This window comes from Carassius carassius, chromosome 37, assembly GCF_963082965.1.
Source record: "Carassius carassius chromosome 37, fCarCar2.1, whole genome shotgun sequence".
NCBI classification, from domain to species: Eukaryota; Metazoa; Chordata; class Actinopteri; order Cypriniformes; family Cyprinidae; genus Carassius; species Carassius carassius.
Genome location: NC_081791.1, coordinates 19614484 through 19630647, shown reverse-complemented (window position 1 = coordinate 19630647; position 16164 = coordinate 19614484). Strand labels below are relative to the sequence as shown.

The 16164-nt window shown below is 34.5% G+C and overlaps 1 protein-coding gene across 3 annotated transcripts in view; it reads right to left on the bottom strand.

Annotated features, from left to right (window-relative positions):
• Positions 1-16164, bottom strand: part of LOC132118300 (peroxisomal membrane protein PEX14-like) — a 70432-nt gene that overhangs the window by 13537 nt on the left and 40731 nt on the right. For all 3 annotated transcript variants that reach the window (XM_059528049.1, XM_059528050.1, XM_059528051.1), the window contains 2 exons: positions 5774-5859; positions 1274-1376 (listed from right to left, as the gene is read on the bottom strand). In XM_059528049.1, coding sequence (XP_059384032.1) covers positions 1274-1376; positions 5774-5859 — 189 coding nt within the window. The remainder of the gene's footprint in view (positions 1-1273; positions 1377-5773; positions 5860-16164) is intronic.

The window sequence follows — 16164 nt, the reverse complement described above, 5'->3', positions numbered from 1 at the left end:
TATTGCTTTTATAATGTAGGCCACTATAATAAATAAATATAGGACTTCAACCTTACCAAAATAAAAATAAAAAGCCAGGTGGAAATTCAGTCTTCAAAGTGACCTTTACAGTTGTCTAATGCTCAATTAATCTTCAAAATCATTAATAAATTAATAACAGTTAAATGCTATCTTTACAAATCTCAGAATGAATATCTATTTTTAAAACCGTACGTTATTTTAAAATAACTGCATTTTAATTTAACGTATTTATACAAAATAATAATTTTTGTATTGTTATTGAGAATTATCAGCTTATCTGTACAAGACAAAAATTTGAATACTGGTGCATCCCCATTTTTATAGGTTAAATATATGTAAGGAAGACAATACCGTTTATTAGGTATGCAAATACACATAAGAAAAAAGACCAATTGCATTTCAGCATGTAAAACTTGTCTAACTTGTCTGTTAGATTTTGAATAGCGAATTTTCTATAGCCACTTATTTTTTAACTTTCAAAACAATAGATATTACAATTTGAAAATAATAATAATACTAATAATAAAGCACAGCTAAATCTGAAATCATCTACTAAAAAACCCTTAGAAGTAATTCAATTCAAAACCTTAACCAGAGTGCTGCTTTGTAAAAACTGTAAGAAAATAAACTGCACGAGTTGTCCTGTCTTTCTTTAAAAAAAAAAAAAATAAATAAATAAAACATTGCAAGAGTGAATTGTCATTTACACAAAAGGAGCCATCCAGCTGCAGGTCGACTGCGGCACTAACAAGACAAAGTTTCTTCGGGAAGTGTCCCGCTTTCATGGTTGCCGGGATGTTTAATTACACCGACTGCGTAGCGGGTAAAGAGAGGGGGAGGAGAGAAGAGGAGAGGCATCCCTCTCTGACAGACTAGCTGAGATTTCTCACCTGTCCAAGGCGGGAGACGCACCTGTCACCACACACTTAATCACCATCGTGCTCCCGGCCCAAGCGGAGAGCCACACCACAACGCCGAAAATTAAAATGAACTTTCTTGCCACGCAGTTAAGGCAGCAAAAAAAAAAAAGAAAAAAGAAATGCTGTCATTCCTCTTCCCCTCATTAATATTCTGAGGTTAAGAGCTTTTCAGCGAAACGTAATTAATTGAAGCTGAGCTGACAGTAAACAAGCAATTTCAAATTAAAGCAAAATGACAGGACCGTCATTTGTAAAATGTGAGCAGATTTTGGCGACAGATAAATGAAGGAAAATGTTAAGGAGGAAAAAGTGATGAAGATATTAATCTTCACCTGTCTGTGTCAGTGTGCCACTCATATCTGCGATGTTGTTCTCGATCCTCTGCAGATGCTTCTTGTCCTCTTTGCTGCCCATAATGAGGGGAAGGATGTATTTCTGCAATTAAAAACACGGCACACTATTAGAATTCCACTCAGGAACAGAGAAAACAGGCCAGTGGACCAGGACGCGCTCTGACACTACACATCGACAAACAGACAAAGGGCTAATCTATCAGTGTTAGCATAGTCAACCCAAAACTCAACTAAAACCCTCATAAAGTCATGATTTTTTATTTTATTTTTATTTTTTTTAAAGCTTTACAACATTTCTTTGACAAGAAGAATTGTGAAATATTTTTACAATTAAAAATTTAGTATTTTACCATTTTGTATTTAACTATATTTTTTCAAATGTATTCCTGTAATGGCAAAGCTGAATTTTCAGCACCCTTCAGTGTCACATGATCTTTCCGAAATGATTATAATATCCTGTTTTGGTGTTAAACAAAACATTTTGCATTATTATGAATGTTCAAAACAGCTGCTTAATATTTTTTGTGAAAAACATGAACTGTCTCACAATTTGTTGCTGAAAAGAAAATGAACAAAAAAGAGAACAGCATTTAATTACAATTCTTGTAACATCAGACGCCTTTGTTTCAATTTTTTATCATTCTCAATTCTTAAAGAATTAATTTCTTTAAAAAATAAAAGTACTGCATATTTGACATTTTATCAGGGTCAATATTTTGCCAATTCTGAGCAAATTACATCAAATACAACTACAAATTTTAAGAAAGAATATTAGAACACACCCTAACTCGTATAACAGAGTCACAATTAAACTAAATATTTCCCTAAAATGAAAAACTAAGAGAGGCTAAGATAAAGACAGAATGTTTTAGTAAATATTAAGGTATTTCAGTACAATAGGACAATAAACAAGGAGGGGAAAAAATAAAAAGAGGAGAAAAATCCAAACAAAACTCGTGTTTGTGTTTGATTTCACAGTACTAAGTTCAGTATTGTGTTTGGCAACAGCAGATAAAACATCATTACATGAATTATGATGAATAGGCCTGCATTCATGCTGAAAAAAACAAGACCTTTTGTTTTTTTAATCCCTCTCAAAAGTCTTGTGGTTTTCTCACTTCATCCAGAGCAATTTGCCTCAATGGCTGACACAGAGGCCAAGAATTAAGCATCAGGGCATGACTCTGGGTTCAACATCATTAAGTCTTTTAGCCCACAGGCTGGCTTCTCCATTTAAACATGTCACCTTCTGAGGACAATTGCTCATCAGAGTTTAAGCCTTGTAGAACAACATCTCCAAACACTGAGAATAAGCGGCAAAGGTCAGACGGCTTACGCTTCCACTAGCTGCCGGTTCTCAAGCCATCGTTGTTTTATTTCCAAACACACACGTCGATTCTTTTCCCCAGACAAACAAACAGCACATAGACAGGGAAATTAACATGGCATTTGGTGAATAGCTGGGTGCTGTAAAGCGTTATGTGCGTGTGCAGGCTCTCCGTCTGGAAAACAGTTGGCCTTAACAGGTTTTCACAGCGGCGCAGCCGTTGTTGACACCAGCATAAGTAATAAACACTTTTAAGTTGAAAAAATCAGAATGAGTGTCAACAACAGGGTAGTTAATAAGAGAGCTGCTGTGAGTGCTGTTTACAATGTGCTCTATAGCATAAATAAAGCTGAGGAGGAGGCCGGGGCATATGGTGGCACCGGTGAGCCGTTCCTCTGACATGACAGCAGTGAGAGCTCTCGCACCAGGGAACAGCACCTCCAGCCACGGGCACAGATCCACCGAACAGACTGGAGAACCACCAACTGTTTGTGTGTGAGTGAGAGACGACGAGCGAGCAAGAGAGTTACAGAGTTGTGTTTTTGCATTTTCTTGCCTGCACAAAAAACTATTTAATAATGCTAAGAGTATTGCGAACATCACTAATTGGTTGCTAAAGTGTTTCGAGTGGTTTTATGTATGTTGCTTGCACATTTCTAGTTAAACAACCCACACCAAAGTAAATAAAGTAAATAAACACCTTTTTTATTTCAATATATTTCAAATGTAATTTATTCCTGTGATAGTACCGTTGAATTTTCAGCAGCTATAACTACAGTCTTCAGTTTCAGAAAATGCCTCAGAAATCATTCTAAAATGCAGATTTGGTGATCTGGAAACATTTCTTATCATCTCAAACGGCTGTGCTGCTTAACATTTTTCTGGAAACTGATTTTTTAAATGAGAAACTTGAGTTTTACCATTTTCGAATCCATTCAGCCGATCTCTGGGTCTGGTGGTAGCACTTTTAGCTTAGCTAAGCATGGATCATTGAATCTGATTACACCATTAGCATCTTGCTCATAAATGACCAAAGAGTTTTGATATTTTTCCTATTTAGAACTTGACTCTTCTGTAGTTACATCATGTACCAACCATGTTTTCTAGGCTGGTATGACTAGGAACTATACTTTCATTCTGACGTATTAATCAAGGAACTTTGCTGCCGTACCACTATTTTCAGGCGCTGTGTAAAATCACCATGCATGCAAGCACAGCAACAAAGTTCCTTGATTATTATGCTGGAATGAGAGTATAGTTCCTAGCCATATCAGCCTAGAAATCACAACTTTTCATTTTCCGTCAGTCTTAGTACATGATGTAACTACAGAAGTGTCATGTTTTAAATAGGAAATATGCAAACTCTTTGGTCATTTTTGAGTGAGATGCTAACGGTCTAATCAGATTCACTGATTTATGCTAAGCTAAGCTAAAAGTGCTACCGCCAGACGCGAAGTTTGGCTGAATGGATTCGAAAAAGGTAAAACTTCACTGTTGAACTCTAGGGGAGTTGGAAAATTAGCCTATTTTCTATTCTCAATTTCCTTTTTTTTTCACTTATGATCAATCTAATTTGTCTGAGCTGAATAATAAAAAAAACACCATTATTTATTATATTCACACTACCAGCCATAAAGATTTTCCATGTTTTTTTTTTTATTCCCTCTGCTCACAAAGCCTGCATTTATTTGATCCAATATACAGCAAAAGCAGTAATGTTGTGAAATATTTTTACTATTTAAAATAACTGCATTGTATTTTAATATATTTTCAAATGTAATTTACTCCTGTGAAATGTTACATTTTCAGCATCATTACTTCAGTCTTAAGTGTCACATGATCCTTCAGAAATCATGATAATATACTTGCTGTTCTAGAAACATTTCTTATTACTATTATTATTATTATTATTATTATCATCATCAATATTTAAAACAGTTAAGTACTTTTTTTCAGGATCCTTCGATGAACAGAAAGATCCAAAGATCAACATTTATCTGAAATAAAAAGCTTTTGTAACGTTATACAAGTAACTGATAAAGATATTTATAATGTTTCAAAAGATTTCTTTTTCAGATAAATGTTTTTTTTTTAATTTTCTATTCATTAAAGAAACCTGAAAAAATATCTATAATCTATTTTTACGTTTTCAACATAATAATAATACATTTTTTTGAGCAGCAAATCAGAATATTACAATGATTTCTGAAGGATCATGTGACTGGAGTAATATATTCAAAAATTGCTACAAAAAATATATTCAAATAGAAAGCAGTTATTTTATATAGTAAAACTATTTCACAATTATTACAGTTTTTGCTTTATTTCGAATCAAATAAATACAGGCTTGGTGAGCAGACGATAATTCTTTAAAAAAACATAAAAAATCTTACTGTTTGAAAACTTTTGTAATAGCAAGAGTAATGGCTCCCTGAGCAAGCACCAGTAATGATAATGAGTGAAAATGAAAATGTTAAAAAGAGCTAAAAATGTTGCAGTTGCAGGCACATTCTCAAAACATCACTTTAAATACTGAACAAGCTACAGTTTCAGATTGATAAACACAGACTCATGCAAAGGAAAATGTGACCTTTTCTGTTAAAATGACACGGGTTTGGCTCACTACATCAAGTAAGAGCAGACATATGTGCTACTGGAGAAAGAGCGTGTGTGCTGACTGGCTGAAATAGCTGAGTGCAGACGGAAGCTTAGGAAGCTAAACATGCGTTCCTAATCATGACATCATGGGAGTTCCACTGCTCCATTTTCTTTCTCTTATAAAACACAGTAATGTAGTCCACATGCTCCTGTGGGCAGTGTGGGTTTACTGTCACAGAGAAACGGGGTCTCTCCCTTACTTGACGGGGCCTGAGGGCCCACGCACCCTTCCGTGCCCACGTACAAAATCGTGTCGTGATAGTTCTGGAAAGCAGTGAGAGTACTGCCTCTGGGTTTTTCCGAAAAGGAAAACAAAGATAGATCTAGGGGTAGAGATGAGCTCATTCCAATGACGTTGGACTGTAACCACAGTGATTTACATGACATAAATGTAGAAAACACACACAAAAGTAGAAATGCTGGGAAAAGCTTGAGTTCTTAGAATAATTAATACATTTTGAGGAATAGGCTATTGGTGACACTTAGACACATACCTGGTAAAGATGATAGAAGCCAAAGGCCATTCCTGCCAAGACGACAGCCAGGGCACTGTAGTCTCTCCATCTGTAACCTGAGGGACCTGCAGAGAGACACACACAAATACAACAAGCCCATCTATTAGTCCAACCCTGGGAAAAGCTGTTGTGGGCCTTCTGGTAGATGCCGTATTTAATTTGACATGAACAAAACTGTGTTGTACAGAAATACAGTATTTCCAATTGTCTGGAAATTGTTCTGAAACACAAGCAGCATTTTGTGCAATTCCATCATTAAATCATTCTTGCATGAATATTTCTGTGATTCAGTATAAAGTGTCAATTGTAATGAATCAATTCAAAACAATGGCTCAGTGATTTGTTTGCATCATCACTCAAAATTTTTCATTGAAGACCCCACATTTTATATATATATTAGTGCTGTCAATCGATTAAAAACTTTAACTAGATTAATCACACATTTTTTCTGTGATTAATCGCAGTTAATCGCAATAAAAAAAGAAATGTTTTTGTACGTTTTTAATATATTTTTTAATGTAATAATTTCACAGTTAAATTTAAATACTTGTTTAAATGACATCTTTTTATGAATGAAGGCCAGTATTACTGATATTAATACAGCTACTGATTTTTTTTTTTACATTTATTATTAGGCTTCAAAAATATAACAGTTTTTAATTTAAGTAAACTTAAAAAAATGCTAACATAAACCCATAATAAATGTCATGTTTACTCCTGCCCTTCCTGTCTTAACAGTTAGGAAATATACAGAAATTTAATAAAGTTATCAAAGTTATATGCAGTCTGCACTGCATAAACTATAAAATAAATAGTTAATCCTTATTAAAGCTACAAAAGTTATTTAGTCAAGAGCAGCGAGTCATTTTCTCTGTTCCCTTTGTTCTTTAACTTTACTGACAGGAAGCTTTATTGGCTGCTGTCCCTTTAAGAGCAGACAGACACGCGGATCTCACCGTTTATATACTGTCTATGGATCTCGCCTCATTCTCTCACAACTCTTTTTGTTCATTTTAGACTTTATATAAATCATTTAAGATTGCTCTTATGAGGATAATCGACAAAACTGGCACTTTGGGATGTTTATTGTTAGTTCAAGCGCTTAAGAGAACTGGATTCTGGCTCCCTGTCTATGCATTGTGTGTGTGTGTGTGTGTGTGTGTCTCATAAGGGCATTCACAGACAGCGCATTCTCTTTTGTCTTGCCGCGCTTGAAATGTTTAAAAGCATTTAAATGAATAAGAGCGTGATCATATAATGTAAAGCTAGCAAACGGATGGCAGAAAATACGGATGCTGCGTTAATTGCGTTAAATATTTTGACACGTTAAACCAGACAAAAATTAATCGCATGCGTTAACGTGTTAACGTTGACAGCACTAATATATATATATATATATATATATATATATGTATACACAAACAAACACACACACACACACACACACGTATATATTCATTTAGTGAAGACAACTTTTTTTTTAACTTTTTTTTAAGTTTTACTACATTTTACTTACATTAAACATTTTGAATCTTATGCTCTGTGAGTGTTTGGTCAAAAACAAACAAAGAAACACTGATTTTTGACTGATCATGGTTGAAATCTATCCAGATGCATCCTGAATATTATGAAAAGACTGAAAATTACTGCAACGTATATTTTATACAAAAATATTTATATTAAATATTTAATTACAATTCTAAATATATATATTAAAATATTTTCTAATATTATAAATCTAAATTTCCACAAGACAAAAAATAGAAACTACTGACTGTAAAAATTTTATTCGACTTGGGACTGCAACACATACTCCCTGTACTTTTACACCTTTGCAGCTTTTTTGTTCATGTCAAATTACTGTTAAATTTTTTTTTTTTAATGCCTCTACAATGACTAACGTTTTTAGTCTAAATAAGTTTATATGAATTGTTGCTCTTGTTCCTAGAAGGAAAGGGAAAATAAAAAAATGCTAGTTCTGATTACACATAGTCATGGAAGTGTAAACTAGATCTGAACTTTTAGATTAAGTACGTACCACATTACTGTAAAACAGTATGACTGCGCACAACGGAAACTCCCGCTTACAATATTTTAGGGGAAAAATCTCTCTGTTAAGGGTAATCGTGATCTTAAAGAAATGGAAATGAGAATCGTTTAAAAGATCACTCGTACGGTTTCTGCTCAGACTTTGCAAAAGTGCTCACTAGCGGTGAGATGGAGTGTAAATGTCGCAAAAGAATAACGAGTACTATCAGGAAATGAAAGACCACATCAAAGAGTCCCTCCTCACCCCTCACACTCATTCTCAGAGAGAGTTGACCTGGCAGAAAACAAAAAAAAGTGTGTCAGGCTGGTCAGGAACCTCAAACAATCAAGCAATGCTCTCTAAAAGTGCCTTTTCAGAGTGACAACTTAATAATGGCTTACTTATAGTTGGCATATTAAACCTGGACATGAGACTTTAGTTTAAGTTAGGCTTTAACCAGTTTCTGATAGCAAGAGCAGCCGTTTCAATTCACGCTGAGGCAATCTGGCAAGGCTCAGCCAACAGAAAGGAGGTAGAAATTATCATGCAAATGTTTAACGGCACACTAAACAGAGAAGTAATTAAAGCAAGCCTGGCTCTGGCAGGTCAACATGTCAGATACAAAATGCTCCATTTTGTAACATAGCGAGGTCTGCGGAACAGGTGTGTTACTGTAATTTGTTTGAATCTGCTCCACTGAATACAAATAGACAGGCTCTCTAATAGACTAGCAAAGCAATAGTACTTTTTCTTTTTTTTATGCGTAACTGAACAAGCAGTTTTTATCTGATTTATTATTTTAGAGGTCTATTAGGGAGACCCAAATAAAATATGGCACTGATTCTTGAGACATGGGACAAAATATGTCCCACAATTTGCCATTAGTTTTTAAAATAGCAGATTTTACACTAGATCACTAGACCAGATCATTGTTTTTTTTCTTGTATTAAATTATCTTGTACTACTCCTACACCATGTTTTAATTCTTGATTAAAATATTGCATAGTAGAAAACACAGATATATTAAGCACATATTAAAAAAAGTTTATAATTTCATATATAAAGTAGTTGTGCATATTTTTTGTCTCTCATTATTAATCTTTAACACAAATTGTAAGGAAACCGTTCAGTAGTTTTAGATAAGTTTTCCTCTTTTTAAGTAGTCATACAGAAGAGAACAGATTACTCCAAAATAATTAATATTAGGGGTGGGCAATATGACCAGAATCTTATATCATGATGCATGTACGAGTAATTTTATTTTACAGTAACAATATACATCACAACATTATTATTTTTGCTTTAAATAAGGTATTGATGATATCTCAATTTTTTATACCATAGAAATGTAATAATTCTTGTCTCTAGTGTCAGAGACAAGAAAACATAAAAAAACATTCAAGATACAAAATCCAAGCTCTCTGAAGACAAGTAAACAGTCAGTCATTAAAAAAGAATAGGAATCTAATAAGTATCAGGACAAAAAATACAGTTGAACAAATAAATAAAAATGCTACATTGTAAAAAGTAATCAAATGCATAAAAACTGCATATTCTTCACAGTGTATATATATATATACTATTATATATACTATTATATATATATATATATATATATATATATATATATATATACTATACTAATATATATATTATTCTTAATAAAGTTACAACCATCAGTCAAGAGCAGTGAGATATTTCCTGTCTCTTGTTGTTTGATTAACAAAAATGACAGTGGGAATATTAGACTGCTGTCACTTTAAGAGCTGACCATATACTTTTACTCATGCATTTTCTTTCTCAGCTGTTTGCTTTCACATAAGACCTTAATTACTGTGTTTTTACAAAGATACTTTGAAAGACAGGCATTTTGACATACAAGAAGTGTGTGTATTTAACTGTTCAAGAGTGCCAAGAGTGCCAAGAATGCCAAGAGTGTGCAAAGCAGAAATCAAAGCAAAAGGTGGCTACTTTGAAGAACCTAGAATATGACATATTTTCAGTTTTTTTTTTACACTTTTTTTTGTTATGTATATAATTTCATATATAATTCCACATGTGTTAATTCATAGTTTTGATGCCTTCAGTGTGAATCTACAATTTTCATGAAAATAAAGAAAACTCTTTGAATGAAAAGGTGTGTCCAAACTTTTGGTCTGTACTGTACTGTACTGTATATATATATATATATATATATATATATATATATATATATATATATATATATATATATATAGGTTGATTTTGGTTTCCTGTACATAACTCATTTGCCATGATAACAAAAATGTCTATGAAAGGGTGTGTTATTATATTCATAGAAAAGCATTACTTGGCTCTTGAGATACATTTTCTTGATTTTTGTTTTGTGTAAGAGGATGCGTGTTATTTTGCTATGTCCATTGCACTAGAATATTGTCAAATCATGGAATAAAAAAATATATATATCCTATTAATATTTTGTAAAAATTAGAGATTACTCAATTTGAGTGTACTGATCATTTGGTAATAAAAATATATTTTTATTTAATAAAAGATAAATGAGATAAACGCTGATCCATAAAATGTAAACAAAGCAGTGCTTGCATACCATTTTGAAAACAAGTAACGTTGATCACTTTAATCATTTTAAGCGGCTCATGTTGTTATGAAAACATTTGTGTATTAGAATAATTGGAAAAGATCATGTAACATTTAAACAGCCTTCTGTCTGTACCGCCTTCATTCACATGCTTGTTTTCATCACTTTTGCTTTACTTCTCAGTAGGGATGAAACGATTCCTCGAGTAACTCGATTACAAAAAATGATCGAGGCAAATTCCTCTGCCTTGAAGCCTCTTTTAATTTATTTTAAATCTCACGTCAGGTTCTTTCGCAATTATTTTTTTTAATGTGACACAACGTGTTTACGTCACCCACAAAGCGGAAGGATACACAAGCGCTGCGTCCGAAATTGCTTACTGCAAGGAGTCAGCAGTGTTTTGATTTGAGGGCTCGGGCAAACGTAAAGAGAACGTTGTGGCATGTGTCCATTGCAAGATAGAGCAGGCATACCTCAACTAGGGCCCTATGATTTCCGCGATGCAGGAAACGCGGAGGGAATCGCAGAATCCAGTCATAAAAATGGAATTTACAACTAAACGCGGAATGGCACGGAATTTGCCAAATTTTGAATTAATTAATAAAAAATAGGTAATTGCACTTACATCAAATCACGATATGGACTAATATCTGTAAATATTAAGCCGGAACAGTCTATTTAAATATGAATCCTGCATGTTCTGCGTGTCTCTGTTAATGAATGGAGCAGAAGCGCGTCTTCCTTTATCAAACACACTGAAGCACGCGTGACGCTCCGGTGATTTCAGCATCTGCTGTCTCACTAAAGAAGTGAACACATGAACAACATCTGCAGAACTGCTCTGACAGTCACTTCATGAGCATTTGACCATTTGATTTGAGTAAAACTAGCGTCACATCACATACACAGAACTGTAAAGGTACGTCAACCCATCAAAATAAAAGTCCGGGTAAAGACTATTGTTCAGCAGACATAACCTACTACTAAAAAAAAAAATCAAACATTATTTTTTTTAAGGTTTAATCACACAACATTTCTTCCATGTTTTATATTTAATAGTAAATCCCCTTTGTTTACAAAAAAGTTAAGTTAATAATCAATAATTAAAAGATAAATTAAATTAATGTTTTATGTGTTTAATGTTTAATGTGCATCTCAGAAAATGCTTTTTAGGCTGTTTCGCGCTGATGGATTACACCCCAGCAGAATCGGATTGGAGCTGCTCTCTGACAACATCTCCAGGACACTTCGCTCCATGTGACTAGTAAGACAATTCTCTAATAACTATTATGATGAGTTTTGTTCCACCCGCTTAAATGATAAAAGTACTTGCACTGTAAAAACTATTAAGACTGTGTCTGTTCCCCGAATAGTGAGGTCAAAATATAATGTAGGATCTAGAAAAAATCTTATCGTAATTAAACCAGAAAAATGTAAAGTAAATGAACAAAAACCATTTTTAAAGTTTGGGCTCATAAATATTAGATCACTCACACCCAAAGCAGTTATTGTAAATGAAATGATCACAGAAAATAGTTTTGATGTACTCTGCTTGACTGAAACCTGGCTAAAACCAAATGATTATTTTGGTCTAAATGAGTCTACTCCACCAAACTACTGTTATAAGCATGAGCCCCGTCAGACTGGTCGTGGCGGAGGTGCTGCAACAATATATAGTGATATTCTCAATGTTACCCAGAAAACAGGATACAGGTTTAACTCTTTTGAAATACTTCTGCTAAATGTTACACTGTCAGACATGCAAAAGAAGTCTAATGTATCTCTTGCTCTGGCTACTGTGTATAGACCACCAGGGCCGTATACAGAATTCCTAAAAGAATTAGCAGATTTCCTCTCAGACCTTCTAGTTACAGTTGATAAGGCGCTAATCATGGGAGATTTTAATATTCACGTTGATAATGCAAATGATACATTAGGACTTGCGTTTACTGACCTAATAAACTCCTTTGGAGTCAAGCAAAATGTCACCGGGCCCACTCATCGTTTTAATCATACACTAGATCTAATTATATCGCATGGAATCGATCTTACTGCTATAGATATTGTACCCCAAAGTGATGATATTACAGACCATTTCCTTGTATCGTGCATGCTGCGTATAACTGATATTAACTATATGTCTCAGCGTTACCGTCTGGGCAGAACTATTGTTCCAGCCACCAAAGACAGATTTGCAAATAACCTGCCTGATCTATCTCAACTGCTATTTGTACCCAAAAATACACATGAATTAGACGAAATTACTGACAACATGGGCACTATTTTCTCTAATACATTAGAAGCTGTTGCCCCCATCAAATTGAAAAAGGTTAGAGAAAAACGTACTGTGCCATGGTATAACAGTAATACTCACTCTCTCAAAAAAGTAACTCGTAGTCTTGAACGCAAATGGAGAAAAACTAACTTGGAAGTTTTTAAAATTGCATGGAAAAACAGTATGTCCAGCTATAGACAGGCTCTAAAAACTGCTAGGGCAGAGCATATCCACAAACTCATTGAAAATAACCAAAACAATCCAAGGTTTTTATTTAGCACAGTGGCTAAATTAACAAATTACCAGACGCCACCTGATTCAAATATTCCACCAACGTTAAATAGTAATGACTTTATGAATTTCTTCACTGATAAAATAGATAACATTAGAAATACAATAGCGAATGTAGATTCTACAGCGTCTAACACTTCAGTTTCATCCATCGCACCCAAAGATAAACTGCAGTGCTTTACAAATATAGGACAGGAAGAGCTAAATAAACTTATCACTGTATCTAAACCAACAACATGTTTATTAGATCCTGTACCCACTAAATTACTAAAAGAGCTGTTACCTGTAGCCGAAGAACCGCTTCTCAATATCATTAACTCGTCGTTATCTTTAGGTCACGTCCCAAAACCATTCAAGCTGGCGGTTATCAAGCCTCTTATTAAGAAACCAAAACTAGATCCTAGTGTACTGGCAAATTATAGGCCTATTTCAAATCTTCCATTTATGTCTAAAATTTTAGAAAAAGTTGTGTCTGCTCAATTGAGCACCTTCCTGCATAAAAATTATCTTTATGAAGAATTTCAGTCAGGTTTTAGGCCCCACCATAGCACAGAAACTGCACTTATTAAAATTACAAATGACCTGCTTCTTGCGTCAGATCAAGGCTGCATCTCATTTCTAGTCTTACTTGATCTTAGTGCTGCGTTCGACACCATAGATCATGACATACTCATAGATCGATTACAAAACTATACAGGTATTCAAGGGCAGGCTCTAAGATGGTTTAGATCCTACCTGTCCGATCGCTACCATTTTGTTTACTTAAATGGGGTGTCATCTCATTTATCATCAGTAAAATATGGAGTGCCACAAGGATCCGTCCTAGGTCCCCTTCTATTTTCAATATACATGTTGCCCCTTGGTAATATTATTAGAAAATACGGAATTAGCTTCCACTGTTATGCTGATGATACTCAGCTATATATCTCAACGAGACCAGATGAAACTTCCCAATTATCTAAGCTAACAGAGTGTGTTAAAAATGTAAAAGATTGGATGACAAATAATTTTCTCCAATTAAATTCGGATAAGACAGAGATATTAATTATTGGACCAAAAAACACCACACAGAATCTTGTAGATTACAATCTGCAACTAGACGGATGTACTGTTACTTCATCTACAGTCAGAAATTTGGGTGTTATATTGGACAGCAATTTGTCTTTTGAAAATCATATTTCCAATGTTACAAAAACTGCATTCTTCCATCTTAGAAACATTGCCAAGCTACGAAACATGTTATCTGTTTCTGATGCAGAAAAGCTAGTTCATGCTTTCATGACCTCTAGACTGGACTATTGTAATGCACTTCTAGGTGGTTGTCCTGCTTCGTCAATAAACAAGCTACAGGTAGTCCAAAATGCAGCAGCTAGAGTCCTTACCAGGTCAAAAAAATATGATCATATTACCCCAATTTTACAGTCTCTGCACTGGCTACCTATTAAGTTCCGTATCAGTTACAAATTATCATTACTTACCTATAAGGCCCTAAATGGTTTAGCTCCTGCGTACCTAACTAGCCTTCTACCACGCTACAACCCATCACGCATCCTAAGGTCACAAAACGCTGGACTTTTGGTAGTTCCTAGGATAGCAAAGTCCACTAAAGGAGGTAGAGCTTTTTCACATTTGGCTCCCAAACTCTGGAATAGCCTTCCTGATAATGTTCGGGGTTCAGACACATTCTCTCTGTTTAAATATAGATTAAAAACGCATCTCTTTCGCCAAGCATTCGAATAATGTATCTCTTAAATTGTGAGTGTAGTTGCATCTGCATTTTTATTCTTTAGCTTGGGTTAAACTAATTTTACTTTGTTGGATCAGAAGCTATGCTAATGATGTCTCTATTTTGTTTCTATGTTTTGCCACGGGATAACTAGGAGTTACACAAGCTCCAGTCTGGATCCAGAACACCTGAGAAGAGATGATGCTGACCCTCAGAGGACCCCAGATGATCCTAACCTTGAATCAACAAACAGAACTAACAATTATTGCTACATGTGTGACTGCATCATATAATTACTATTAATTAATAATATTGATAGTTCATCATCTAGCTGACTACGTCTTGTATTATTATTATTATTTTTATTTTTCTAAAATCCTGTCCAACGTGCACAAACTACTAGCTACTACTAAATATTGTAGAAACATAATTTTCTGTAAAGTTGCTTTGTAACGATTTGTATTGTAAAAAGCGCTATACAAATAAACTTGAATTGAATTGAATTTATTTAAAACCCCAACTGAATGGCACTTAAATGCACTTAATTCATCTGTCAACTTTCTTGTCATTGTTCACAGTACAAGTACAGACAGAGAAACAATGGGTAATAATTAAATGTTTATTTTTGATGTATTGCATTCTATGCATTGTTCATTTTAAGAGACCTGTGACGGTCACGGAGGGACCGCACGTTCAACATGGACGTTAATACGCACAAACACACACCGAGACTGTTTGGTGATACAAGAGTTTATTGTAATTATCAGAGAGTGAATAAAATACCTGCAACCCTCAGGCCACACTCTCCACTGCAGAAACAAACACAGACTACCTTCCATTACAAAGACATTCACATTTATACTGGTGGCCAGCACCATTACCACATGTGGAGGGACAAACTCACAGAAAACACTTGACACATGTTCCCTTAAATATACAGAGTCTGAAAGAAACATATTGGCATGATGTTCTACTTAATAAATCTACTTTGATGTTATTAAATTCGTTCACATTAAACAGGAAATAACAGCAGCAACTCGGCCACGTTGCCCCTGAAACCACCACGCTCAATTAATACATGGTAGATTCCCACCCTAAGCGGAACCAATAATTCCTGCCATTGTTTCTTACCAGGACTCTAAAAATCACAGGACAAACGCTACACGGGAACAATACACATAGTTTACAGGTATTTCATTCACTCTCTGATCAATAATTACAATAAAGTCTTGTATCACCAAACAGTCTCGGTGTGGTTTGTGCGTATGTTTGCGTATTAATGTCCATGTTGAACGTACGGTCCCTCCGTCCCTCCTTTCTCTTGCATAATTAATATTGCACTTTAATTAAGCAAAAACACATTTTATCTGATTACTCGATGAATCGATTTTTGGTAGAATACTCGATTACTAAAATATTCGATAGCTACAGCCCTAATTTCAGCACTGACTCATTCGCTAACTGAACATCC